This window comes from Mugil cephalus, chromosome 18 (genome assembly GCF_022458985.1).
Source record: "Mugil cephalus isolate CIBA_MC_2020 chromosome 18, CIBA_Mcephalus_1.1, whole genome shotgun sequence".
Lineage (NCBI taxonomy): Eukaryota > Metazoa > Chordata > Actinopteri > Mugiliformes > Mugilidae > Mugil > Mugil cephalus.
This window is the reverse complement of record NC_061787.1, coordinates 1,654,841-1,681,589: the sequence shown is the minus strand read 5'-3', so window position 1 is coordinate 1,681,589 and position 26,749 is coordinate 1,654,841. Positions and strand designations below refer to the sequence as shown.

Genomic DNA, 26,749 nt, shown 5'->3' with positions numbered 1-26,749 from the left:
CCTTAAACGCTTCCACCTGATGCTTCCTGATTTCTATTGTGTTTGTTTCAAAATAGTATTTAATCTGTTTATCTAAGAAAGTGACAAAGCCAGTATCTGCCAACCATTTTGTTTTAAATCTCCATTTGAGAATATCACTACTCAATTTGGGATCATAATAAACTAGAGTTTGGAGCATGATCTGACAGGAGTATGGCGCCATAGGAAACCTCCTTTATTTTACATTTTAGTATTGTTGAAACTAAGAAGAAGTCTATGCGAGGGTGTGACTGGTGTGTATTTTTCCCCATTGGGATTATCTTCCCTCCAAACATCAATTAGACTGATTTCTTTCATGAAGTGATGAATTACACCCCTGCTTCTCAGATGAGACTGGTCCACTCCTATACTTTTGTCTTTCCGTGGATCTAAGGTGCAATTAAAATCACCTGCCATAATACAAGCACCAGATAAAGAGGCAATAGTAAGAAATAAGTTGTGGAAAAATGTGGGTTGGTCTGTGTTTGGAGCGTAGATATTTATTAGAATGAATTGTTCCCTAAGAATTCTCCCCTGAATAATCAGGTATCGCCCTGCCTTATCTTTGATAACGTTATGAATCTGTAGTGGAACAGAGTCATGGATCAGTCATGACACCACTTGTCTGAGAGGTAAAGGGAGCTAACAGAATTTTACCCTTCCACCTCCTCCTCACTTTGAGTTCATCTCCATGTGTTGGGTGAGTTTCTTGAAGGAATATATTAGACTGTAATGTTTTAATCCTGTTCATAACTATTGTTTTTTGTAACCCTCTGCAGTTCCAGGATGTAATTCTTACCTTAAGATCAACAGACATATGGATAAACTGTTTTGAATTTTCCCAACACTTTCAGTAATTTCAGACCAAACACAGAACTAAATTATTTCCCTCAACCATTATTAATCCACCTGAATGTTTCCCGTCAGGTGCCCTCCCCCCTTCCTATGTGGGACGTCCAGAAAGCAAAGAGCTGGTCCGCACATAACGTGAGGATCAGTATAGCTATGCTGACGTAAAAAAACAAACCTACAACAAACAGAATAAACGGAGCTGCTCTGCTACTGTGTTACAGAGATTCCTGTTAAATCAACCCAGCAAACAGAAAAACCCATCCACATGTGCTTAATTAAACAGCGCATATTAAATCTGAGGATTGTTGTATCGCCCTCAATATATGTGCTGAATATATTTTGGCTTCAAGTTAAACGCCTTCTTCTCATCAAAACTCTGGAGACAGTCATGAATTTATCCACAGGTTTATTGAATCGAAAAAGGGTGAAACTGAGAAAACACAAACATGTCATAATCAGACAAACTGCCCACTGCACATCTTTCCCACATGCGCTGTAAACATGTTTTTATCATCAATTAAATCACTCACTTTTATCTTTTTAATTGCCAATGTTTATATATGAATTGTGTATTTATAGTTTTTAAATCGTAACTTAACATAATCTCCTACTGACACGCAGCATATACCAAACAAAATCAAACAGAGACTAGCTTGGTAGCAACTAGCTTAAAAAACAACTAAGGACTGTTACCAGCAACTTCACAAACAACCTTATGTGATGATAAATAACGAACTACAGTTAATACAAGAATATACGACAACAATACATACCAACGATGCTTCGTATAGCATTAGATGTAGACAGTTATTTCCTGGTGTAAACAGACAGCATGTTCTCTCAGTAATGTGCCTCCCGCAGATCTCTCACATGGCTGCCTGTAGCCGACCACTGTGTCTCTTAAAGAGACCATTGCCCCCTAGTGGTGGCACTATGAAACTTACCCCGAGAACTACTGAACAAAAACTATGGTGACAGCACACTCCCCGCCTGGCGGGAATAAACCACCACTACTTAACAGTCCTTGGCATTCACTATGGCTTAGTCTCAGGAGCTAAGAGCAGGACTATCTCGGTGATAGGCCTCAATAACGTCTTAATTCCATCTTTCCTGGAGACTTTGATTTCCACCTTGCGTACCCTGCTGTCTTTGCTAGGGAAGACTTGAGTGATAAGTCCCAGAGGCCATTCATTCCTCTTTAGTTGGTCGTCCTTGAGAAGCACGATGCTTCCACACTGAAGGTCAGGCTGGGAAGACTGCCACTTCCTTCGTGGCTGGAGTGACGAAAGATATTGCTTCTTCCATTTGTTCCAAAAGGTTTGAGCCAGATGTTGGACTTGGCGCCACTGATTCTTATGGAGATCTTTGACCTGGTCACAAACTGGTGCAGAAGGGAGGCTCACTTTTTGAGTGAGGAGAGTTGCTGTGTGAGTATGAGTGGATCATCTGGATCAGTGGACACAGGTATAAGAGGTCTGGCATTGATGATAGCGGCCACTTCCGCCATCGGTGTGGAGAGCGCTTCGTGGGTCAGCTTCGATGTTCCAAGCTGCAGGAACATAGAATCCAAGATCTTCCTTGCTACACCAATCATCCTCTCCCACGAACCACCCATGTGAGAAGCATGGGGAGGATTGAACATCCATGTGCAGCCTTGGTCCAACAGAAACCTTTCCACGGAACTATTGTTGATGTTGGAAGGAATCTTGAGCTCCTTGCATGCACTGACAAAGTTGGTTCCTCTATCAGAGCGGATGTGTTTTACTGGGCCCCTGATGGCGAGGAAACGCCTCAGAGCGTTAATGAAGCTTGATGTATCTAGGGACTCGATGACCTCAATGTGCACGGCTCTTACGCTCATACAAGTAAATAACACTGCCCACCGTTTACTTTGAGCAAGGCCACCTCGAGTCCGACGTGAAGACACCGACCATGGGCCGAAAACATCAAGGCCGACATTTGTGAAAGGAGGTTCGGTTGAAAGGCGATCTGCAGGAAGATCTGCCATCTTCTGTGTCTGAGGTGTGCCGCGAAGTTTGCGACATGTGACACACTGATAGATGACGCTGCTCACTCTCCTTTTTCCGCCAACTATCCACAGACCTGCAGCACGTAAAGCACCTTCGGTGAACAGTCGTCCCTGGTGTTGCGTTTTCTGGTGGTAATGTCTTACCAAAAGTGTTGCTATATGATGCTTCCCAGGAATGATGAGAGGGTTTTTCTCTCCTGGCTGGAGCTCTGCTTCTCTGACGCGACCTCCAACTCTCAAAAGACCATCCACATCGATAAAAGGATCCAGTGTTTTCAGAGGACTGTCCTTAGGAAGCTTTTCCCCTTTTGTTACACAGGCATACTCTTGAGCATATGCCTCTTCTTGAACTGCATGGATGATGGTTTTCCTGGCCTGTGAGAGTTCCTGAACTGAGATTGCTGTGTGGCAATGATGCCAGCGTTTACAGCCACTGTCTTTGATTGCCAGATTCATCCTGAACGAACGGGCAATGTGAGTTAGGCGAGCAATAGCGTGGATCAGTGAGTTCCAGCTGGAGAACTTGGAAAAGCGTTGAGCTCCCAGTTGTTTGCTCAACATGGTTGTCTTCAATGTAGAGACCTGAGGGCGAATTTCTGCATCGAGAGAGGGATTCACCAACTCAAAGGTGCCTTCCTCAGATTTGGCCTGCTGAGGATGCTTCAGAAACGTTGGGCCCTGAAGCCAGCTTGTGCCTGACAGACGTGCAGCAGTGACAGACCGTGTGGCAATATCTGCAGGATTTACATCTGTGGGTACATATTTCCACTGTTCCGGATTAGAGTAGTTCCTTATCCGTTGCACTCGGTTGCTGACGTAAACATAAAAACGTCTGGTGTCATTACTGATGTAGCCCAATACCACCTTGCTATCACTGTAAAAGGTAGTATCATCCAACTTCATGTCGATCTCTGAAGCGATAAGCTCGGCAAGTTCCACTGCCAACACCGCAGCACAAAGTTCAAGTCGTGGAACTGTATGTTCAGGAAGAGGAGTGAGCTTGGCCTTGCCCATGACAAAGCCCACATGGACGCTACCATTAGTATCTGTCAGTTTAAGATAAGCCACTGCCGCGATTGCTTTTGTGGAAGCATCACAAAACACAATTAGCTCTCTGCGTGATACCTCTGTGGGGGAGATTTCTGTGTAGGGCCTTGGGATCTGGAGACTGGTTAAATCTTTCAGTGAGGACCGCCAAATATCCCACATCTCTTCCATTCCTTGAGGGAGAGGTGAGTCCCAGTCACCACTGTCTTGTGTAAGCTCTCGCAGAATTGCCTTGCCTTGAACAGTGACTGGGGCGATGAATCCCAGAGGGTCGTAGATGCTGTTCACGGTAGACAAGACGCCTCGACGAGTGAAGGGCTTGTCCTCATCGGCTGCTTTGAAGGTGAAGGTGTCTGACATGAGGTCCCAGTTGAGACCAAGGCTACGCTGCATAGGAAGTGCATCAGAGCCAAGGTCTAGGTTTTTGAAGTCATTGGCATGATCCTCAGATGGAAAAGCTTCCATCACTTCTCTTTTGTTTGATGCGATTTTGTGTAGTCTTAAGTTAGAGTCTGACAGAACTTCCTGCGTCCTTTTGAGTAGGTTTGCTGCGGCCTCGACTGTAGGGAGACTCTTTAGGCCATCATCAACATAGAAGTTGTGGTTTACAAACTGCTTGACATCGAGGTCTGCATCTCGTACAGACTGCCTTAGACAGTAGATTGCCACTGCTGGAGAAGGACAGTTTCCAAAGACATGGACCCTCATGCGGTATTCGATGATGTCTTTGTTTGGGTCATTGTCCCGAAACCACAAAAATCTCAGAAAGTTGCGGTCCTCTTCTCTCACTAGGAAACAATGGTACATCTGTTGGATGTCTGCTGTTATGGCCACTGCTTCCATGCGAAATCTGATGAGCACCCCAAGAAGGGTATTGTTGAGGTCAGGTCCGGTTAAAAGTACGTCGTTAAGTGACACTCCGCTGTGCTGAGCGCTGGAGTCGAACACTACACGAATGTTGCCAGGTTTCCTAGGATGATACACGCCAAATGAAGGCAAGTACCATCGCTCCTCATTTTCCTTGAGTGGGGGCGCCACTTCAGCATGATTGTTCTGGAAAACCTTTTCCATAAAGGCGAAAAAGTGCTCCTTTATCACTGGTTTCCTCTCGAGACTTCGTCTCAGCGATGAAAGCCGATTCAGAGCCTGGGCCTTGTTGTCTGGCAGGCGACGCCTTGGGGACTTGAACGGCAGCGGAGCTATCCAGCTGTTGCTCTCTTTCTTTAATCCTTGTTCCATTATTTGCATGAATGAGATGTCGTCGATGGATGGAGCCATTTTGTTGTCATCCTTAGTCTGCTGAAACACTGTGGACCCTAGCTGCTCAGCTCTTTCATTGTGGGTAGGTTTCTCTGTAAAACACAAATGATGATTAGGACATTGGAAATGGCTGTATCTTTCTTTCACGTGGAACATGTTTGGGCAGGGCTCAAAGATGGAGAGGTGTTCCCCTCCTGTTGTTCTGGTGTAGTATGTGTTCACTGTGGTGGGCTTGTGAACGCCTCCCAAGCACACGTTGCCAACTATCACCCATCCCAGGTCGAGTTTTTGGGCATAGGGAGCATCACGAGGGCCGTTCAACTGCTTTCGCACCTTGTGGACTGAAATGATGTCTCTGCCGAGAAGAAGCATGATAGGAGCATTTGGGTCAAGCTCTGGAATGAGGTGAGCCACTGATTTCAGGTGAGGGTGATTGAATGCAGCACTGGGTGTTGGAATCTCAGATCTGTTGTCAGGGATGTCGTTGCATTCTAAGAGACTTGGTAAAGGGAGACTGACTTTTCTGTCCATGCTTTCGATTTGATAACCCAGAGCTCTTCTTCCTGTTTTCTCTGTTACTCCAGAACAGGTCCGGAGAGAGTATGGAGAAGTAGGACCTTGAACATTGAAAGTGTCGAAGAACTCAGAACGAGCTAGGGATTTATTGCTGTGCTCATCGATGATAGCGTAGACCTTCATAGCTCTATCTCGATGGCCAGCAGGATAGACCGTGACGAGACAGATCTTCGAGCATGATCTTTCGCTCTGATTTTGACCACAGACTTCTGTGCAGCGGGTCGTGACTTCTGAAGCTGGGGGAGAGTCTTGCTCCCCGCCATGCTCTGCAGAGGGGCATGGCTCTTTGGTCCACGGTGCTGGTCCAGGGTGGAGAGCAGAGATGTGATTCTCACTACCACACTCATGGCATGTTGCTTTTGACTCACAATACTTGGCTATGTGTTGTGTAGATGTACAACATTTATAGCAAATCCTGTTTTCCTTCAGGAATGCTTTCCGTTCCTCTAACGGTTTCTCACGGAAAGCCCGGCACTTCTGGAGTAGATGAGGCTTTTTATGGATGGGGCACAGTCTTTCAGAATTGTCAGTTCTTATCTCATATTTGTCTGTAGCAAGATGAGCTTTGTGATGTACATCAGTTTTGTGGACTGAGATTTCCTTCTGTCTAGTTGGTCTCCAAGGAGTCTTGTCTGCTTTTGGAGTAGCGTCGGCTTGTGTGGTAAACCTAAAGCTTGGATCATTTCTTATTGTAGCTTGCTCTCTAATGAAGTCAACAAAAACTTCAAAGGGAGGGAAGGAGATATTGTGCCTTAGTTTGTAGCTGGATCCGAGGGAGAGCCACTTCTCTTGTAGGCTAAAGGGCAACTTTTGGACTAGAGGATTAATTCCTCGTGCTGTGTCCAGATAATGGAGGCCTGGGAGGTCTCCGTCTGCCTTTGCTGCCTCTAGTTCCATAAGGAGATCGCTTAACTCGTGGAGTCTTGCATACTCTCTATTCGAGATTTTTGGAAATCTTTCGATGCGTTGGAAAAGTGCATCCTCAATCACTTCCGGGGCTCCATAACATGCATCCAATCTATCCCATATCACTGCGAGTCCTCTACCTGGAAGGTTCACATGGACGGCTCTGATCCGTTTAGCATGCTCAGCCGACTCTTTTCCAGCCACTTGACTAACAGATCCGTTTCTTCGCTTGCTGTCAAATCCAGGCCTCCAAGAGCATTCTTAAAGGACCGTTTCCAGGCTCTGTAGCTTTGTGGTTGGTCATTGAATTGGGTCAAGCCTGTGGTGACGAGCTCGCGCCGAGCGAAATATCTGACCAGATCTGTCACGATAGGTTGGTCGTGGTGGGGGTACAGAGATGCATGGCTAGGCATGGTCAAAAAGGGAGGACTGTGTTTTGTGTACCTTGGGTCACTTGAACGATGAAAATCTTGCCTGTTTGTTGAGTAGAGATGCTCATTTGGAGTGTGCTGTGGCTGCTGAGCTGTTACCATATGGTTTGGCGTTGTAGAGAAAGCGTTACTGTCCACTTGGCTATGCTCTTCTTTGAAGTGGGGGGTTTGGATAGGGAGTGCTGAGGCTGGCTCTGTGTGTGACTGTCTGACCTCATCTGAAGAAGGTTGAAGCGGTGGTGGTGCAAACTGTATTTTATTTTGCTCTTTGGCCTGTTCAGCAACATATTCTTTGGTCCGCTCTGTAGAGTCGAGGGGAGCTGCATATAGTAGGCCGAGACGAGATTTTGCGCTGCTTCGGTCGCTGCAGTCCACAGCTGCCTCTAAGACTTCTGCTTCGGCCACAGCTGCAGCAGTTTCTTGCTCTAATGATGACATATCCATTGTTGCTTCTAAATGTGCTTTTTCTACTTTTAGGGCCATTCCTTTCTTTGCGAAACTCAAGCGGGCCTTGGCTGCCTCTGCTTTCGCCCGAGCCATGGTAGCAGCGGCCCCGGTGGAAGAAGCCTTTGATCTTTTTGAAGAACATGATGCGGAGGATTTAGTACAGAGTGTGCCTTCTTTGCTTGTCATTGTCTGTATCCAGCGTATACTGTGTTATCTTCTGCGTTGAAGACGTTGTTTCACTGTATCGCCCTCAATATATGTGCTGAATATATTTTGGCTTCAAGTTAAACGCCTTCTTCTCATCAAAACTCTGGAGACAGTCATGAATTTATCCACAGGTTTATTGAATCGAAAAAGGGTGAAACTGAGAAAACACAAACATGTCATAATCAGACAAACTGCCCACTGCACATCTTTCCCACATGCGCTGTAAACATGTTTTTATCATCAATTAAATCACTCACTTTTATCTTTTTAATTGCCAATGTTTATATATGAATTGTGTATTTATAGTTTTTAAATCGTAACTTAACATAATCTCCTACTGACACGCAGCATATACCAAACAAAATCAAACAGAGACTAGCTTGGTAGCAACTAGCTTAAAAAACAACTAAGGACTGTTACCAGCAACTTCACAAACAACCTTATGTGATGATAAATAACGAACTACAGTTAATACAAGAATATACGACAACAATACATACCAACGATGCTTCGTATAGCATTAGATGTAGACAGTTATTTCCTGGTGTAAACAGACAGCATGTTCTCTCAGTAATGTGCCTCCCGCAGATCTCTCACATGGCTGCCTGTAGCCGACCACTGTGTCTCTTAAAGAGACCATTGCCCCCTAGTGGTGGCACTATGAAACTTACCCCGAGAACTACTGAACAAAAACTATGGTGACAGCACAATTGTTCTTTATCAATAGACCGAAGTTAGTATAACAGCGTAACTAACTTTCACTCTACCCTCCACTCCTGTGATATCAGAATAATGTTCCAGCAACAGTTTTAGGGAACATTTCTTACGGTGTCGTCTGATCATCGATATCTCAGTCTGGATTATTATCCCACTGGATCTTCTTCATGAAGCTTTCAGCTTCGTCTGAGCTGTTGAAGATATGTGAGCGCTCCTTGTAGGTAACGATAAGCTGGGCAGGAGGGATCATGCTGTACTGGAGCCCCAGTGAACGGAGTTGTCGTCTTGCCCCCTCAAAATCTTTTAGCTTCTTGTGCAAATCTGCTGCTTCCTTGTCTTGGTAGAATCTCACCGGCTGATTTTTGTAGAGGACTTGGTTTTTAGCCCGAGCCGCTCTCATCACCGCTTCCTTGTCTTTGTAGTTAGAAACTTCATTATGAGGGTCCTCGGTGTGGAGTCAGTTTTATGTTGTCTTCTTGGTCCAGGTCTGTGTGCCCTTTCCACCGTAATGTTTCCCCGGAGCGGCGCGAGCTCCAGTGCCTCCGGTATCCAGTCCTCCAGGAATCCACAGGTGTCTTCACCTTCCGCACCCTCAGGTAGATTGACAAGCCGTAGATTGGAGCGACGTGAACCAGCTTCCAGGTCGAGTACTTCCTCCTCTAGCTCTTTATTTTTGTCCTCTACACGTTTCACCTTCTTTTGGAGCACAGTTGTATCGTCTTGTGTTGTTGAGATTCTCGTCTCTGCCTGTGTAATTCTTTCCCAGCAGTCTGTAATGTCTCTCCTTACATTTTCAAACGCGGACATGATGCCATCAGATTTGGACAAGATTTCAGTCTTCATAGTGTTAATAGCTGCCAGTATGGTTGTCAAAGAGGCACCGGACTCTTCCCTGACAGTAGTAATGTCTCCCTCCGGTCGTTTCTCGGGGCTGATGCTAACAGCGGGGCTAATGCTAGCAGCGGGGCTAATGCTAGCAGTGTCTTCTTTTGTCTTATTGATATTTTCTTAAACTCCGGTGTTGTCGTTGGGTTGACTAACGCATAAAATTGAACTTTTAGAAAGGATCTGAAGGGTTCAGTAGCAGAGCAGTCTTACACGCGTCCACTCAGCAAGCCGCCATAACCGGAAGTCTCTATCGCACATTTTTGTTTTTTCTCTTGGTATTTTGGAACGAACCTGTCGCTTATTGTTACTCGGGGCACCTGCGGTGATTGGATTAAACGAAATCAGCGGAGTTAAACGAACTTAATATAATTTAAAAGATATTTAGAAGTGGGTGTAATGGATCAAATTTAAGATCTTTCGTTAAATGATGAATTATTCTGAATTTACGTGATATAAAATGAGACATTATTTCTGTTAATTAAATGCGGGACCCCATATATCCATGACAGACTTTTGGTGTGTTTTCTTATTGGTTTAGGTTTAAAGTGTGGCTCAGTCTTCCTGTATAATATTCATTACACTTAAAGGGTATCAGCTATCCTGAAAAGATCCACCTTGTGCCTAAGTAACTTCGTCCTGGAAAGGTGAAATGTTACAAGCTGAAGGTTCAGAATGAACAAGTTCATAAAACAGAAACTCCAAACAACTGAAACCAACAGGAAGCAGTTTCAAACAGTCAAATAGAAGAAGTGAAGGAGAGTTGTCATTAATATTAATAACAACATAAAGACGTAGTGACTTCAGCTCTGAACTCTGACAGCTCCACCAGAGGCTCCATCTCTATAAACTCATGTTGTGCAGATAAATTTATTTCTGATTCCACTGAAGATTCTCAAGTTTCAAAGAAAACAAACTCGTCAGGATGAATTCAAACAAAGTCTGATTTTCTGGAGCATTGATGCTGTTTACTTTGAATATGTCACTATAATCATCACTAGACTCCACAGGTAAATACTGAACATTTATTAGTTCCAGTCTGATGTGGTGGAAATGATTTTAGTTCTGTTCTAAATGTCTGACAGACTTTAAGGTGGAAATGAAGAGTGTCAGAGTTTCAGAGTCAATCATCCAGTGGAGGATTTTTCTTCTTCTATGAAGCTTTGAAATGTGGAGCTCAACATGGCTCTGCCACAGTCAATGGACTAAACCACAGAAGAAGAAACCAGACTTTACCATGAAGATCCTCAGTGTGGATCAGTAGAATATCAGCCTGATGTCACCACAACTTTACCATCATATTCATCTCAGCACACAAAGAAAACATGGAGTCTGACCTCAGAGTCTCCAGTTTATAGTCTGGACTCTCCACAAGATCAAGAAGATGCTTCACATCTGAATCCTTCAGGAAGTTTCCTCTCAGGTCCAGATGTTGCAGATGGGAGGGGTTGGACTTTAGAGCTGAGACCAGAGAATCACAGCTGATCTCTGTCAAACTGCACCACCTCAATCTGAATAAAGAATAAAAGATGTAGATTAAATCATGAATAAGGACATTTACAGATTTATGGAGGAAAGTTGTGGATGATGATGAATTAGATTCAGTTGGTGATTAAACATATCAGATCTACAACAGTAACAGACAGTGAACTGACCTCAGAGTCTCCAGTCTACAGTCTGGACTCTCCAGAAAACCACACAGCTGCTTCACTCCTGAATCCTTCAGGTTGTTGTTAGTCAGGTTCAGATGTTTCAGATGGGAGGGGTTGGACTTCAGAGCTGGTCCCAGAGAATCACAGCTGATCTCTGTCAACCAGCAGCTCTTCAATCTGAATAAAGAATAAAAGATGAAGATAAAATCATGAATGATTCAGTCTCTCTCAGACTAACACTGAGGTGCTGCTGATGCTTTTATCTCCTGTCGTCTGAATTATTGTAATGCTCTGCTCTCTGATCTTTCCAAAACGACAATTTCCAACTTATAATTATTACAAAATTCAGCCTCTCGTGTGCTGACGAGAACCAGAGGGTGGGAGCGCATTACACAAGTTTTAATATCGCTGCATTGGCTCCCTGTGTGTTTCAGGATCGACTTTAAGGTTCTTTTAGTAGTTTTTAAATGTCTTAATGGTCTTGGGCCTTTTTATCTGTCTGACTTACTTTTACCGTATCAACCCTCATGAACCCTGAGGTCCTCCAGCACCGGCCTTTCAACCAACCACAAGTTAGATCCAAGACACACGGGGAGGCAGAATTTAGTTATTGGCCCTCGACTGTGGAACAGCTGGAGAACCTCAGGGCCACAGAGACTCTGTATGTGTACATATGTGGTGGTGGTTTCTTGATGATTTATAGTTTTGTCTGTGTGAAGCAGTTTGGGCTGCTGTTTTTGGTACGAAAAGTGCGACATGAATAAAGTTTGATTTGATTTAGATGTGTTCAGGTTTTAAATGTTAAGCTCAACATTACTGTGTCCTAACAGCCTTTAAGCTTCATTGACTTTAACATTTTCTACAGTTTCTGCTACAAACACTGGTCTTGAACTAAAGGACATTTACAGATTTATGGAGGAAACTTGTGGATGAAGATGAATTAGATTGAGTTGGTGATTAAACATATCAGATCTACAACAGTAACAGACAGTGAACTGACCTCAGAGTCTCCAGTCTACAGTCTGGACTCTCCAGAAAACCACACAGCTGCTTCACTCCTGAATCCTTCAGGTTGTAGTTTCCACTCAGGTCCAGATGTTTCAGATGGGAGGGGTTGGACTTCAGAGCTGGTCCCAGAGAATCACAGCTGATCTCTGACAAACTGCAGCTCTTCAACCTGAATAAAGAATAAAAGTGAGCTCCAGTGAAATGTATGATGTGTTTCATGGTGACTCAGAGCAGCAGCCTTCTATCAGTCTGACTCAACAACATCAGTAACAGTCTGTAACTGTGTAATTAATTTTTATCATCAGTGAAGGTTGAAATGAACTGTTGCACTTAAGCAGCACATTTACCAGGACTTTTATAGTTTGGGGCGTTTCATTGTGAAATGTTCTGGTGATGTATGATTGTAATAAATAAGAAGACTCGTTGTGAGTCAATGTTCTTCAGCCGTTCAGAAAAACAGAACATTTGAGAATATTTTCTTCAGATTTGTGCTCATGGAAATACTGAACATTTATCAACTAAAGAACATTTGACACATCAGTCAATGATCTGAAGTGAATAAATAAAGAAAACCTCCAACAGCTCCAGTCAGTGAACTGACCTCAGAGTCTCCAGTCTACAGTTTGGACTCTCCAGTCCAGCAGACAGATGCTTCATTGCTGAATCCTCCAGGATATTATCACTCATGTCCAGCTCTGTCAGATAGGAAGGGTTGGACTTCAGAGCTGAGGCCACAACTTCACAATGAGTCTCTGAGAGTCCACATCCAGTTAATCTGTAATTAGAAAACATATAAATCTGTTATAAAATCAGATCATTTCCATCTAGATCCAGACTGAATGAGTATGAAACAGAGTGAGGTGATCATCTGATGATGTTGTCTTCCAGGTCACTGCTCGTGTGGTTGACTGATGCAGAGAGTAGCTTGAAGTGTCTATGAATCCTTTTTGTGTAATGTGAACTGTGAGAGTGTGTGTTACATCTTAAATATTGACTGACCTTGCTGCGAGCCGCAGCTCCTTCAAATGTCTCGGGTACTCGCGACTACTAAGGTAAACAACAGATAACTATCTATCTCTCAAGTGTCTCGATCCGCTGGACGGCGCTCGGTTTATCAATAAAGAACGAGGTTACTGTGGCCCAGAAGTTTAACACCACATGTCCGTTTCTGTTTATTATCTCCTCTTTTGAGCGCTGACGTTCTCGCTACACGCTGGTCTGTTGACAATATCACATGATGTTGGTGACCGACGCTACACTTAAATTATCTGATGTTTCATCGAGTTGTTTTCTTTTTGCTCAGGTTTATTTGTGTGCAAATACAAATACTGGATCATATAATTAGTAATATAATTATAGTGTTGCATCAAAAGATAGAAATAAAGGAAACTTTTAAGGAGTGTTCATGTGATTTTACATATGAATAGATATGTGAAATCAATCAACGCATGATAATCGTGATTATCGTGATATCGGGATAAATTCTCTGACAATAATGGTACTAAGGAAAACTGTAATCGTGACATCCCTAAGTGGGACCTCAGCTCCCAGGCTCCGCCCACCCTTAGCTGCCCCTCGCTATGCCTGATTCTTAACGGTCAGACCTTTCTCCCTCTCAAACAAACCCAGTATGCCTACTCTCCTTTCTAGCAGATGAGGAATTTGCTTCAATCCGTTTTTCCTCATCAGCAGCTGCTAAGCATTTCAGAACCTGGTTGTGACGCCAGGTATATCTCCCTTGGGAGAGACTAACCCTGCAACTTGTCAGAATGTGGCTAAGTGTACATACACAAGAACACATTGGGCAGGTAGCATCCTCCCCTAACCACTGGTTTAGGTTCTGGGGAGATAGCAGCACATCATAAATCTGATCCTACCAGCCTCCATGCTCCACAGCTCTCTCCACTTCAACTTCCTTTTCCTCCACTAGCTCCACAGCATTCTATTATGCTTTCATTGAAAATGTGATAACCTTCTCCTTTACATGTTGGTTTCATTCCACTACACTGCAGTATAGAAACCGCCTGTTGAACATGGTGAAGGTCTGCTCTAATATCATCGGGCAGCCTGTTCATCCCCCTCACTGTCCTGTGTGATCAACAGACAAAGATTTTACAGGATTCTTCCAACATTCTGTGTCTGAGTTTGAGTGGCTTCCCTCAGGATGCAGAGGAGGAGGACTAGGTTTGTCCCCAGAGCTGTCCACCTCCTCAGTTCGGATGCTTAAGTCTAAACAAAGAAAGCTAAATGCACTTGAATACTTGCACTTTTTAAGGTACTGTTATGTTCTTAAAATACTGTCATGTGCTTTTTTAATCTGAATATGCAATTGTGTGGCCTGTTCTGTTTTGTATGTGCTTTAAGCTGTTGATGTAAAGTGATTTGAATTGAAATGAATTGGACATCTGAATGATTTTGTTAATGATCAGGACTCACCGAGCCTTTCTGCAGTTCCTCACAGCTGGGATCAGTCTCTGTCGTCCCTCATCTGATGTGTTGTACTTCTTCAGGTCCAACTCATCCAGAACCTCCTCTGACATCTGCAGCATGTAGGCCAGAGCTGAGCACTGGATCACAGAGAGTTTCTTCTTTGATCTGTTCTCTGACTTCAGGAACTCTTGGATCTCCTGATGAACTGAGAGGTCGTTCATCTCCATCAGACAGTGGAAGATGTTGATGCTTCTGTCAGGAGACATGTTATCATTCCTCATCATCTTCAGCTTATTGATGGCTCTCTGGATGATCTCTGGACTGTTCTTTGTCTGACCCAGCAGACCTCCTAAGAGTCTGTGGTTGGACTCCAGAGAGAGGCCATGAAGGAAGCGAACTAACAGGTCCACGTGACCATTTTCACTGAGCAGGGATTTCTTCATGGCTTCACATAGAAAGATATCCAGAGACTTAGTGGAGATCCGGTAGTCTCTTCCCAGGAAGTTCTTCAGAACCTGTGTCTTCTTGTTGGTGTAACAGTGGAACATGTAGACTGCTGCCAGAAACTCCTGAACGCTCAGATGAACAAAGCAGTAGACTGATTTCTGGAAGATCACACTCTCTCTTTTGAAGATCTCTGTACAAACACCTGAGTACACTGAGGCCTCTGTCACATCCAGACCACAGCGCTTCAGGTCTTCTTGGTAGAACATGATGTTTCCTTCCTCCAGATGTTCAAACGCCAGCCTCCCCAGCTTCAGAAGAACTTCCCTTTCAGCCTCCATCAGCCCATGTGGACTCATCTCATGTCCCTCATGGTATTTGTTCTTCTTCCTCTCTGTCTGAACCATCACAAAGTGTGAGTACATGTCAGTCAGGGTCTTGGGCAGCTCTCCTCTCTGCTCTGTAGTCAACATGTGCTCCAGAACTGTAGCAGTGATCCAGCAGAAGACTGGGACTCCACACAGGATGTGGAGGCTCCTGGAGGTCTTGATGTGGGAGATGATTCTGCTGGACAGCTCTTTATCACCGAACCTCTTCCTGAAGTACTCCTCCTTCTGGGCGTCAGTGAAGCCTCGTACTTCTGTTACCCTGTCAACACATGTAGGAGGGATCTGATTGGCTGCTGCAGGTCTGGAAGTGATCCAGACCAGAGCCGAGGGAAGCAGCTTCCCCTTGATGAGGTTTGTCAGCAGCACATTGACTGATGCCTTCTGTGTGACATCAGACACAATCTCACTGTTGTTGAAGTCCAGTGAAAGTCTGCTTTCATCCAGGCCGTCAAAGATGAACAAAGGTGTCCAGACAGCCAGCTGCTCTGCTGTGACCTTCTGTAATGTTGGATGGAAAACATGGAGCAGCCTGAGAAGACTGTACTGCTCATCTTTGATCAAGTTCAGCTCCCTGAACGAAAGCACAATCACCACACTGACGTCTTGGTTTTCCAAACCCTCTGCCCAGTCCAGAGTGAACTTCTGCACTGAGAAGGTTTTTCCAACGCCAGCGACGCCGTAGGTCAGAACCACTCTGAGGCGTCTCTGTTGGTCAGGTAAGGCTTTAAAGATGTCGTGGCACCTGATTGGAGTGTCATGGAGGGCCTTCATCTTGGAAGCTGTCTCAAGCTGCTTCACCTCATGTTGGGTATTAACCTCTTCACTCTGTCCCTCTGTGATGTAGAGCTCAGTGTAGATCCTGTTGAGGAGGGTTCCTCTTCCTCTTACATCAGTTCCTTCAGTCACACGTTCACATCTCCTCCTCAGACTGATCTTATGTTCATCTAAAACCTCCTGCAGACCAACATCAGCTGGAAAGAAGAACAAATGAGAGACAGAAAGAAACAGTCATCCCTGTTTGAAGTCACAAAGAACAGAAAACTGACTTTGAATGTTTTGTAAAGAGTTTTTTCTTCTCATAATAACTCATTTTTAGAGGAAACATTGTAAATGCTCTTTATTCTATCAGCCTCTGAGGGGGCGTGTCAGTGTTTGATTGACAGCAGTTTGTCTGCAGCTCTTCATCCAACAGATCACTGTGGTTGTTACTTCCTCTCTTTAAGACTGATCCACTAATAAAATAATGGACATATGTTCATCTCTTGTTTTTCACTGCACTACCAACATTTCCTTTAGCTGTTTCACAATAAAAGCCTGTTAGAGTTTAATCACAACAAGTATAGATTAATTTATATCAACAGAAATGAACAGAGATCAGTTATGAGTAAAATGAGGCTGGTATGTGAAGTGCAGGGAAAGAAAAAACAGATTGAACAAAACTATAAGAAGAGTGGTGTAGATGTAGAGTCTTACTTGTTCTGGATCTTTGTCCACACTGGGGACAGGAGGAGTGTCCTGATGAAGCAGACTGGTCCCAGTATGAGGTGATGCACTGTCTGCAGAACCAGTGTCCACAGCTGGTAGAGACCGGATACTTCAGGACGTCCTGACACAAAGCACAGCAGGACAGCTGCTCCTCTACAGAAACATGACTCCTCTTCCTCTCTCTGTCAACACATTTCTTCAACATTAAAATCATTTGCAGATTATCAACATTTGACATCACTGTCCAGAAGCTCAGACGCTCACAGAGAACAGGAAAAGTTTGAATTGACTTCCTTTGATTTCCACTCTCCTGCTTTGATCAACACCAATGAACTGCTTTCCCTATCTGTTAGGGGTGTAACGATTTGTTTTAACAACGATTCGAATCACGATTCATGGTTGCCGATTCAATTTAAGGACGATTTAGTTCATTTAGAACGATATGATCCAAAAAGATTCAGTGACTTGAAATCGATTCAGTAACGTTTTAGTCAAAAATTAAACCAGTGTGACTGAAATAAATACCTACTCAGTGTTTCCTCTACATTCATTTAGGAGTGACGGGCCAACATTCCCATTGACTGTATATACTGCCATTCCTAAACCCTAGCCGCCACTCCTTCAAATTTCTTTTCTTTTTTTGTATTGATGCAAATACTCTGTATGGTAGGTACATCCCCGTGCTCCGAGCCCATCTCCTGCAAAAACAGCTGGAACTGAAGGTGATTCAGGCCACGCGCCCGAATGAAGTTCACTGTTTTAATGACCGTGGTCACTATGTCATCCATCCCCAGCACATTCCCACGCAAAGCTTCTTGGTGGATGATGCAATGATACGTTATCAGAGGCGTGTGACAGCTCATTTTTGCATTTTCCCCTTCATTAGTCCAACCAAGCCCGCTTTTCCTCCACACATTACCGGTGCACCGTCTGTAGTTCATCCCACCAAGTTTTCCCAGGACAATGCATTTGTTCTTACGGACTTCTCCACCGCATCAAAAATGTTCCATGCAAAGCAGCTACATCCAACAGCTCCTCAGTGACAGAGAGATCCGACTTTACGCCTCTAATTAAAATTGATAACTGCGCTGAATCCGTGTTATCTGTGCTTTCATCAACAGCTAATGAAAAAGCTACGTAGCCGCGTGTCTCCTCGGCCAGTTGTGTTGCAAGATTTTCTGCTAGTTCATGGACTCGGTCCGCTATGGTGTTTTCTTGATAAACTGACATTTTTAAAAGCTTTCACTGCCGCATTGTTTTTGGCTGTGGCTTTTCTGAACACATTCTGCTGCGACCGCAATTTGTCTTTCAATTCTTGTGCAATTTGTTGCTTTTCTTGAAAGCTAGCTTTGTCGTACTTAGCACCGTGTTTGGTGTCAAAATGCCGGCGTAGATCACTTTGACAACCGACACCGCCTGGTAACACAAAAGACATACCGGTCTTTCTCCTTGAAGCACAAACATGTATTCGCCTTCCCATCTTTCTTGAAACAGTCTCCCATCTGCATCAACTTTTCTCTTCCTGGACATTTTAGGATCATTATTTGTATTTCTCAATTCCGCTTGTTGGCATTGATGCGGAAACACTGTCGTGTAGTGGCGGTAAAAGCCGTCACCTGGCGGGTAACACAATGCATTGTTGGAAATGTAGTTACATGGCAAAACACGCTTTTCACATACCTTCATTTCCGGACTACAGAGCGCACCTGATTAAAAGCCGCATGCTCTAATTTTAGAAAAAAAAATTGGAGATATTTACACGGAAAGATATTACACGTGAGGATTTTTAACTTTTAATTTAATCCGTATGGTAAAAAAACAAACACATATTGCAAATGCTTTTTTTTTTTCGAACAGTGCCTGTAACACGGCTACATTTAAATATACGTACGTGTCAGTAACACACAAATTACGTTGCTTATAATTTTTTACTCAACAGTGCACGAACAACATTCCTCCTAACGACCGGTGTGTATATATATACACACACACACACTGCAGCCAACCAGGTCGCCTTCTTCATCTTCTTCCTGCGCACTGAAACCATCAAAGTCCTCTTCTTCAGTGTCCGAATTGAACAGCCTCAGGATCCCGTCACTCACTTCAGCCTCTTCGTTGTCGCTGTCACTTAAGCGCACCCGGTCCTCTTCATCACGCAGCAGTCCAGCCTTTCGAGACCCGTAGGTGATGGTGGATGTTTTGACACGGCTCCACGCATTTAGGATCCACTGGCAGACTTGAGTGAAAGATGCTCTTCGCATGCGGCCTGTTATGGTGAAGGTTTTCTCGCCGCTCGTCATCCGATCCAGTGGCTGCAAATACTCACTCATCAATCTGATTGGTCTACTGTTGCGAGGCGAAATGTTTTTCGCAGCTTGACCAAAATAAATAAATAAATAATGCATTAGCCGCACCATAGTATTGGCCGCAATTTTCAAAGTGTGGGGGGAAAAGTAGCGGCTTATAACCCGGAATTTACGTATTTATTTTTAGACACTCAGACCTTTTAAGCCCAATTGAAATGACGTGGCGCCTTGAGTTTGACACATATGCAATAGAGGAACCTTTGGGATGTGGAGGAACGGGAGATTCTCATCATAGATGTGATCAGATATCAACTGTGTGATGTTATCATGTCAATATGGACCAAAACCTCTGAGGAATGTTTCCAACACCTTGTTGAAAGTCTGACACCAAGAATTAAGGCAGTTCTGAAGGAAAAAGGATCCAACCTTTTACTAGCAAGCTGTACCTAATAAAGTGGCCGGTGAGTGTGTGTTTATATCATGTCTATGACTCTCACGAGCTGCTGGTCTTCTTCACCTCACAGGATCTGTGCTGGAAGGAGCTCTACAGCGCCCCCCACCACCAATGTACTACAATGGTATTCTCTGGCCAGGAGTGGAAGTGCAGCAGTAAATAGTATTTAATCATAGATACATATGGGTCAAAGACGTGTAAGTATTTTAAAAGTGAAGAAAAAACTAAATCAGCTGCTATTAATAATAATAAAAGAACAACAGTAAAACATCAAATTAATGTCTAAAAACCTACAGCTACTGAATATATTAACATGTCCAGTCTTTCTAACAGAGGACATGTCCTGGGTAACAGAATACCTTTGTTACCCAGGAAGGACAAAACAACAGTTTTTCCTTTATAATCAGGCACTAACTGGGTCTACTGTGTAAAACATTAGTTTAATCTTCAACACATCAATGTCATATTTCACATGAAATACGTCATTTTAAAATTTAAAAAAATTATAAATGTGTTATTGGCGTTATCCAGAAAGACACATCATGGTGATACATCAGGACCACTGAGGAAAAAAGGTAAAAAAAAAATCAACATTTTAAGAGTGATTTACTGACATTGTTATCTCTTTTGGGGTCCTTCAGAATCTGTTGGCTGATACAACACCCTGTAACATGGCTGTCCAAATCCAGTTATGGCCATATAGGAACTTTATGTGTGATACACAGGAAGGACATTTGGGAATCCAAAAATGGGGACAAAAGTATTTCTTGAATAAAAATGTAAATGAGCTTAGTGTTGTTACTATATTTGTAGGTGTCACTACAAACACCAACACAATTATGCCCCAGTGTATCATTAATGCCGTTATTAAGATTTTTTACATTTTTAGCATAATTTTGCACTTAGATCTTTAGCCTGGACGTTATCCAGGAAGGATAGTTTTGTACTTTTGAGCTGGTCCTTAAATTTTCATTTCTTACAGTAAATACTCATATGAGCAAGTAAAGTGGGGAGAATTGAGGAACAAATTGTACCTATTTTTACTATTATAAATATGCCTTGGACACCAGAATTGACATGTCTCATCTTTGACCCATATACATCTATATGTGTTTATATCGATAGTTTTTAATGAGAGTAAGAGCAGCGAGCAAGTACAGATTCAAGCGCTGACGGAGGAAAAATACAGCGGGCAAAGACCAAATATAATTAGTCTCAAATAGTGAACAGTGGGAACAGTCTTGGAAACTAGTTTTTTTTTTCATATTTTTTTTCTATTGATGCAAATATTCCACCGCCGCATGTCTCCACCTTCACACCAGAGTCATGTACTACTACTAAGGTAAACAACAGATAACTATCCTGCCCAGTATCTACTCTTTGGGGTTCTTAATCTACTGGTTACAGTCACGTTGTAAACTTCCTCAAGTGTCTCGATCTGCTGGACGGCGTGGGATGAATTTTATGTACATTTTAATTGTAGTTTTATCAAACGGCATCTGAAATAATAAACAAAACGCAAAATGAGACTATGACACTACAACTCCCATGAGCACTATGTTTGCAAAGTATTTGCTCATTGGTCCATTCATGACCGACGTCATTGTAGTCAGACGTTCTCTGAGGAGAACATGGTTGTGAAGCAGCAATAATGTGGAGGCAGGTTGAAGGTATCAGAAAACCCAGAGAAGAGACAAACCAAAGACAAGCTGAAGATGAAACACAGGGAGACAAAGAAAAAGAAAAGCCTGTTTAATGAAAACTATAACGTGGCTCTCTTGAATACTTGATTCTGATTGGTCAGTCGCCAATATTCAGTGGTGATTATGTATCGATGGACCTCTGCTGCCCCTGGCAACGAGATGGACACTGTTGCCCTTGGCAACCAACACCACCCAACGTTAACTCACTTAATAACTAGGAACATGGAGTATCTTTCAAATATAACATTTAATTTATTTGGAGAGGACAAAACACTGGATACATGGCTGAAGAAAAATAAAGAAGAGGAAAAGAAAAGAAAACAGCTCAGAACGGGTAAGAGAGGTGAAAATTACTAGGAATCTCTTTGAATCATTGTTTTGTGTCACATTACTGAATAACTTAGCTGTAAGTTGTGTTCTAAGCGGGCTTTTAATATGTGATAAGGAACCACACCTTTTATTACTATACACTGAATATTTCCATATAAAAGCAGCTTTAGGCCGACGCAGAACCTCATCAGAGCTGAATACTTGATACTGACCTGCAGTATTAAACATTTCTTGATATGAGTATACAAGGGTCATTTCCATTTTACCCCTGTATTAGATAGGGACAGCTGTAGACGGACAGGAAGGAGGGGACAAAGAGAGGAGAATGACATGCAGCAACAACAGGTGGACAGTGAAAATGTTGAGTGGCTCGCAACTTTCTTAAATACCTGCACTAAAACATCTGCATCAAGACGATCAAATTTTCAGCAGAACATTTCTGATTCATCTTCCATCAGGTTACTTTACAATAGAAACAGTCTCTTACTTGAGTCATTAAAATGAGTCATGAACAAGTTAGTAGTAGTTCTCTTACTTTGTGTCTGAGGGTCGTGGTTCTCCACTGAAGTCTGGAGGAAAATGCATGGACTTGTCACTCTTCATAGACAGACAGCTGGATACTGTAGACTCTGCTCTCTGTCTGTGGTACTGACCGCTGCAGAAACAAATATGGTTTATTCTCATTAAAACTGATAATCTCTGAGATAAAAATCAGTTCAGTAGCAGTTTTATTTCATTCTTTTTTTTAATCCAAGATGGCATGAAGACAGGCAACTTTTATGAGAAAAACCACAAAGGTAAATGAGAGAGCCCTTAAAGCTAGCTAGCAACTCTTATTTATATTATATATTTATGTAATATATATTTCTCAGTGTGGAACAGTGACATCTTTCCCAAATATTATTGCTTCTGTCAGTCACACCAATCTGAAGACAATGTTTCCCAAATTTAATAAAAAAATGTAGACAATCAATGCAAGGAAAGGCAGAACACTTGACCAAGTCTACACCAACACTCCCGGACCTGACACAGCCAGACTCTCCACATAGCTTGGACATTCAGACAGTCTATCCGTGTTTTTAACACCATCTTATAGGCCCCTCATCTCTAGATCAAACCCATTATATAAGAACGTGCAGTGTTGGAGCGAGGAGACGTTGTCTTTGCCAGACTGTTTTGAGGACACTGTGTGGGTCATTTCTGAACATCCACATACTGAGGCCTACACCTCCTTTGTGCTAGAACATATCAACTCTTGCATAGACAGTGTAACAGTTAAAGTCGGTAGCATTTATCAGCTGTTGGCTAATGCTGATGTAAAAAACTCAGTATCGGCCCTAAAAGATCCATATCGGCCGATCTCTACTCGATTGTGTGTTAAAATGTTTTTAATTCCTACAAATTTCCTCTGGTTTTGATGTGAATACTCTCAAATTTAAGCTGAGAGTCTGTAGTCTCTGAGACCACCTTCAGTTTATAACTGTAACCTGAATAAACTTTGGTTAACAGCTGGAATAAAAAATACATTTCACTTAAACTCAATCAACCACTGGGGACAGAAAATATCCTGGAACTGACAGAAGTGATTAAAATAAGTCATGAACAAGTTAGTAGTAGTTCTCTTACTTTGTGTCTGAGGGTCGAGGTTCTCCACTGAAGTCTGGAGGAAAATACATGGACTTGTCACTCTTCATAGACAGACAGCTGGATACTGTAGACTCTGCTCTCTGTCTGTGGTACTGACCTCTGCAGAAACAAATATGGTTCATTCTCATTAAAAACTGATCATCTCTGAGATAAAAAAAAAGGGAAAAATGCAAAAAGTGTTCCAACTGTCCCTGGTGTCCCCTAAACAATGCTGTCAGGCCTATTTAAAGAAATAAAAAAGTGATTTTCCAGAACACACAGAGATGTCCAGTCCGTCCCCATGTACAGCTACACTTGAGGCGACGCTGCTCCGACGCCTGTTCCCTCTGTTTGTGAGCGTCGCGGAGCCACACATACAGAGGCGATAGAAAGAAGCAGGAGGGACTGATAAAATGAAATAGCCCAGAGCAGAATCTGTATGTGCGTGTCTCAGAGCGGCACAGAGAGGCAGCCTCTCAGGGATTACGTCAAACGCAACGAGAAACCAGAGCATTCTGTGCAAAGCCCCAGTCAAATTTAACCACATGAAAACCACACGTTTTGGTGAATTTCTAAACTAAAATAAAAAAAATCCGGACGCCCTGGACTGGACGTAAAAAATGGACATGTGCAGGTAAAGAAAACAGGTAATGTTACAGCTGATCACAGACAGCATCATCAGATCTGATCACGTGATTAATCTCCGTCTGTGGGACTGACCTCTGCAGAAACAGATACAATAATGTTTTATTCTCATCAGTAACTGATGATCTCTGAGATAAAAACCAGTTCAGGAGCAGTTTTATTGCAGACTTCAGTTGCAGCGGCCCGGTGCTCTTCTTTAGTCAACAGGTGCTTACTGACAACGGATCACTCTCAAGCTGAACTCATCACATTAAAATGGAAATGGACTCTGGAGGGGCTTGATTCTTTACCGGAGATTATACACCAACAAATACAGACCAAACAACGACCAACAGTGACCAAAAGGAACAACAGTGACACTGCGAGAGACGGCAGAGGAGGGGCAAGCGAGCCGGCATCTGAACCAGGCTAGACACGGCTCCTCACAGACCAGCGATCCCCAGGGTTTTTATTACCAATACCCGTTCCCTGGTAAATAACATGGACAACATTAAAGACAGATTGTCACTCGCTGGATGGACAGCTGCATAACAATAATAACAGAAATATGGCTGCAGGACAACATTTCAGACTCAGCCGTTGAGCTATATGTTAGCATCAGCAGACAACAAAACAAACACCCTGATGGCTTCTTTATTGTAGCTGACGACTTCAGTCACACCAATCTGAAGACAATGTTTCCCAAATTTAATTAAAAAATGTAGACAATCAATTCAAGGAAAGGCAGAACACTTGACCAAGTCTACACCAACACTCCCGGACCTGACACAGCCCGACTCTCCACATAGCTTGGACATTCAGACAGTCTATCCGTGTTTTTAACACCATCTTATAGGCCCCTCATCTCTAGATCAAACCCATTATATAAGAACGTGCAGTGTTGGAGCGAGGAGACGTTGTCTTTGCCAGACTGTTTTGAGGACACTGTGTGGGTCATTTCTGAACATCCACATACTGAGGCCTACACCTCCCTTGTGCTAGAACATATCAACTCTTGCATAGACAGTGTAACCACCAGTAGACAGGTTAAAACATTTGCCAACAACGAACCCTGGTTCAACTCCACGGTCAGAGGTCTACTAGGGACCAGGGATTCAGCACCGAGGACAGGAGACAGAGAGGCCTATAGGAAGGCTAGAGTGGACCTGAACAGAGGCATCATGGCTGCAAAGTTAAAAGACAAAGAGCAGATAGAGGCAAACTTCAGAGGAAACAACCTCCACTCAATGAGACAAGGCATCCAGAGCATCTTGGATTACAAGGAGTGTAACGACGTGCCTGTCATTCAAAAGGCGTTTGAGAGGATGAGATAAGGTCCTGTATATTTTGTGTGACGCGCTGATGCTGGTTCATGTAAACACGCTGAGTCCAGGTGACTTTCAAGCATTTAATAAATCAATCACAGCTACTTCAGCAGCTTTCAGATTACACACGCCCAAAGATGGAGAACGTGTACACTGGTGGTGGATATGTAACAGTGCAGGTGAACCAGCTCCCTACATCACCTACAGCAATCATCCCCCAGTGCCCACGTGACCCAAGCCCTGTGCATCGCCATGGCAACCAGACCACACAAACATAACAACATGTTATTCATGGACTGCGACATCTAGTGATAGATATAAATAGAGCTACAACTAAATCACATCACACTGTGTAATTGTCTTCTCTTCTGAACCAGTGGACCATCTTCTGACGGCTACTACCAGCAGGATAATGCACCATGTCACAAAGCTCATATCATCTCAAACTGGTTTCTGGAACATGACAATGAGTTCACTGTTCTCCAACGGCCTCCACAGTCACCAGATCTCAATCCAATAGAGGAACCTTTGGGATGTGATCAGATATCAACTGTGCGATGTTATCATGTCAATATGGACCAAAACCTCTGAGGAATGTTTCCAACACCTTGTTGAAAGTCTGGCACCAAGAATTAAGGTAGTTCTGAAGGAAAAAGGATCCAACCTTTTACTAGCAAGGTGTACCTAATAAAGTGGCCGGTGAGTGTGTGTTTATATCATGTCTATGACTCTCACGAGCTGCTGGTCTTCTTCACCTCACAGGATCTGTGCTGGAAGGAGCTCAACAGCGCCCCCCTACCACCAATGTACTACAATGGTATTCTCTGGACAGGAGTGGAAGTGCAGCAGTAAATAGTATTTAATCATAGATACATATACATCTATATGTGTTTATATCGATAGTTTTTAATGAGAGTAAGAGCAGCGAACAAGAACAGATTCAAGCGCTGACGGAGGAAAAATACAGCGGACAAAGACCAAATATAATTAGTCTTAGAAATAGTGAACAGTGGTAACAGTCTTGGAAACTCAGGGCAGGAGTGTGTCAGTCAACCCCGAGCCGAGCCATGCCAGCTGTGTGGGACGGGATCATCAGAATGTCATCCAGGTACATCAAATTCCCATTTAATGCTGTTGAACAGGTCAACATTAAAGCGCAGTTTGCACCAAGAGCCGGTTTCCCTGATGTAATCGGAGCTTTTTCTGTTACGCTATAAAAACGCCACAACGAGATGAATTTGTTTTTGTCAACAGGAAACATTTTCATCCCATAAATGTTTAAATGATATGTGATACGCAAATGCAGCTCACTAGCATCGTAGCAAGGTGGCCTGGTTCATTCTGACCAACAGCATGGTTGGGAACAGGCTGGAGGCTGATACAGTTGGCGCGATGGGTGGCTTCTCGGTGAGTACATAATTTATCCATTAATAAAGTTGTAAGAGGCAAAAACACATTATGGCTACTTATTACAAGAGCATTTATTGTGTTGCTAATATGTCCAAGGACGGTTATTATTTGATCCAGACAATGATTGATGGCATGGATCTGACAATTTCGTCTTGTGATTCGAGCACAGTTTGGGTGAGGACATGGCC

At 43.2% G+C, this 26,749-nt stretch overlaps 2 protein-coding genes across 2 annotated transcripts in view; both read right to left on the bottom strand.

Moving 5' to 3' along the window:
* Window positions 1-17,142, bottom strand: part of LOC124995614 (NLR family CARD domain-containing protein 3-like) — a 28,349-nt gene extending 11,207 nt beyond the window's left edge. The window contains exons 1-4 of the mRNA XM_047568119.1: window positions 16,783-17,142; window positions 14,472-16,304; window positions 12,696-12,810; window positions 10,713-10,777 (exon numbers count right to left, since the gene is read on the bottom strand). Of these exons, the coding sequence (XP_047424075.1) occupies window positions 10,713-10,777; window positions 12,696-12,810; window positions 14,472-16,304; window positions 16,783-17,021 (2,252 nt within the window). The 5' untranslated portion in view covers window positions 17,022-17,142. The remainder of the gene's footprint in view (window positions 1-10,712; window positions 10,778-12,695; window positions 12,811-14,471; window positions 16,305-16,782) is intronic.
* LOC124995607 (NACHT, LRR and PYD domains-containing protein 12-like) overlaps window positions 1-26,749 on the bottom strand; it is a 1,019,357-nt gene that overhangs the window by 910,028 nt on the left and 82,580 nt on the right. The gene's annotated exons all lie outside the window — the stretch shown is intronic.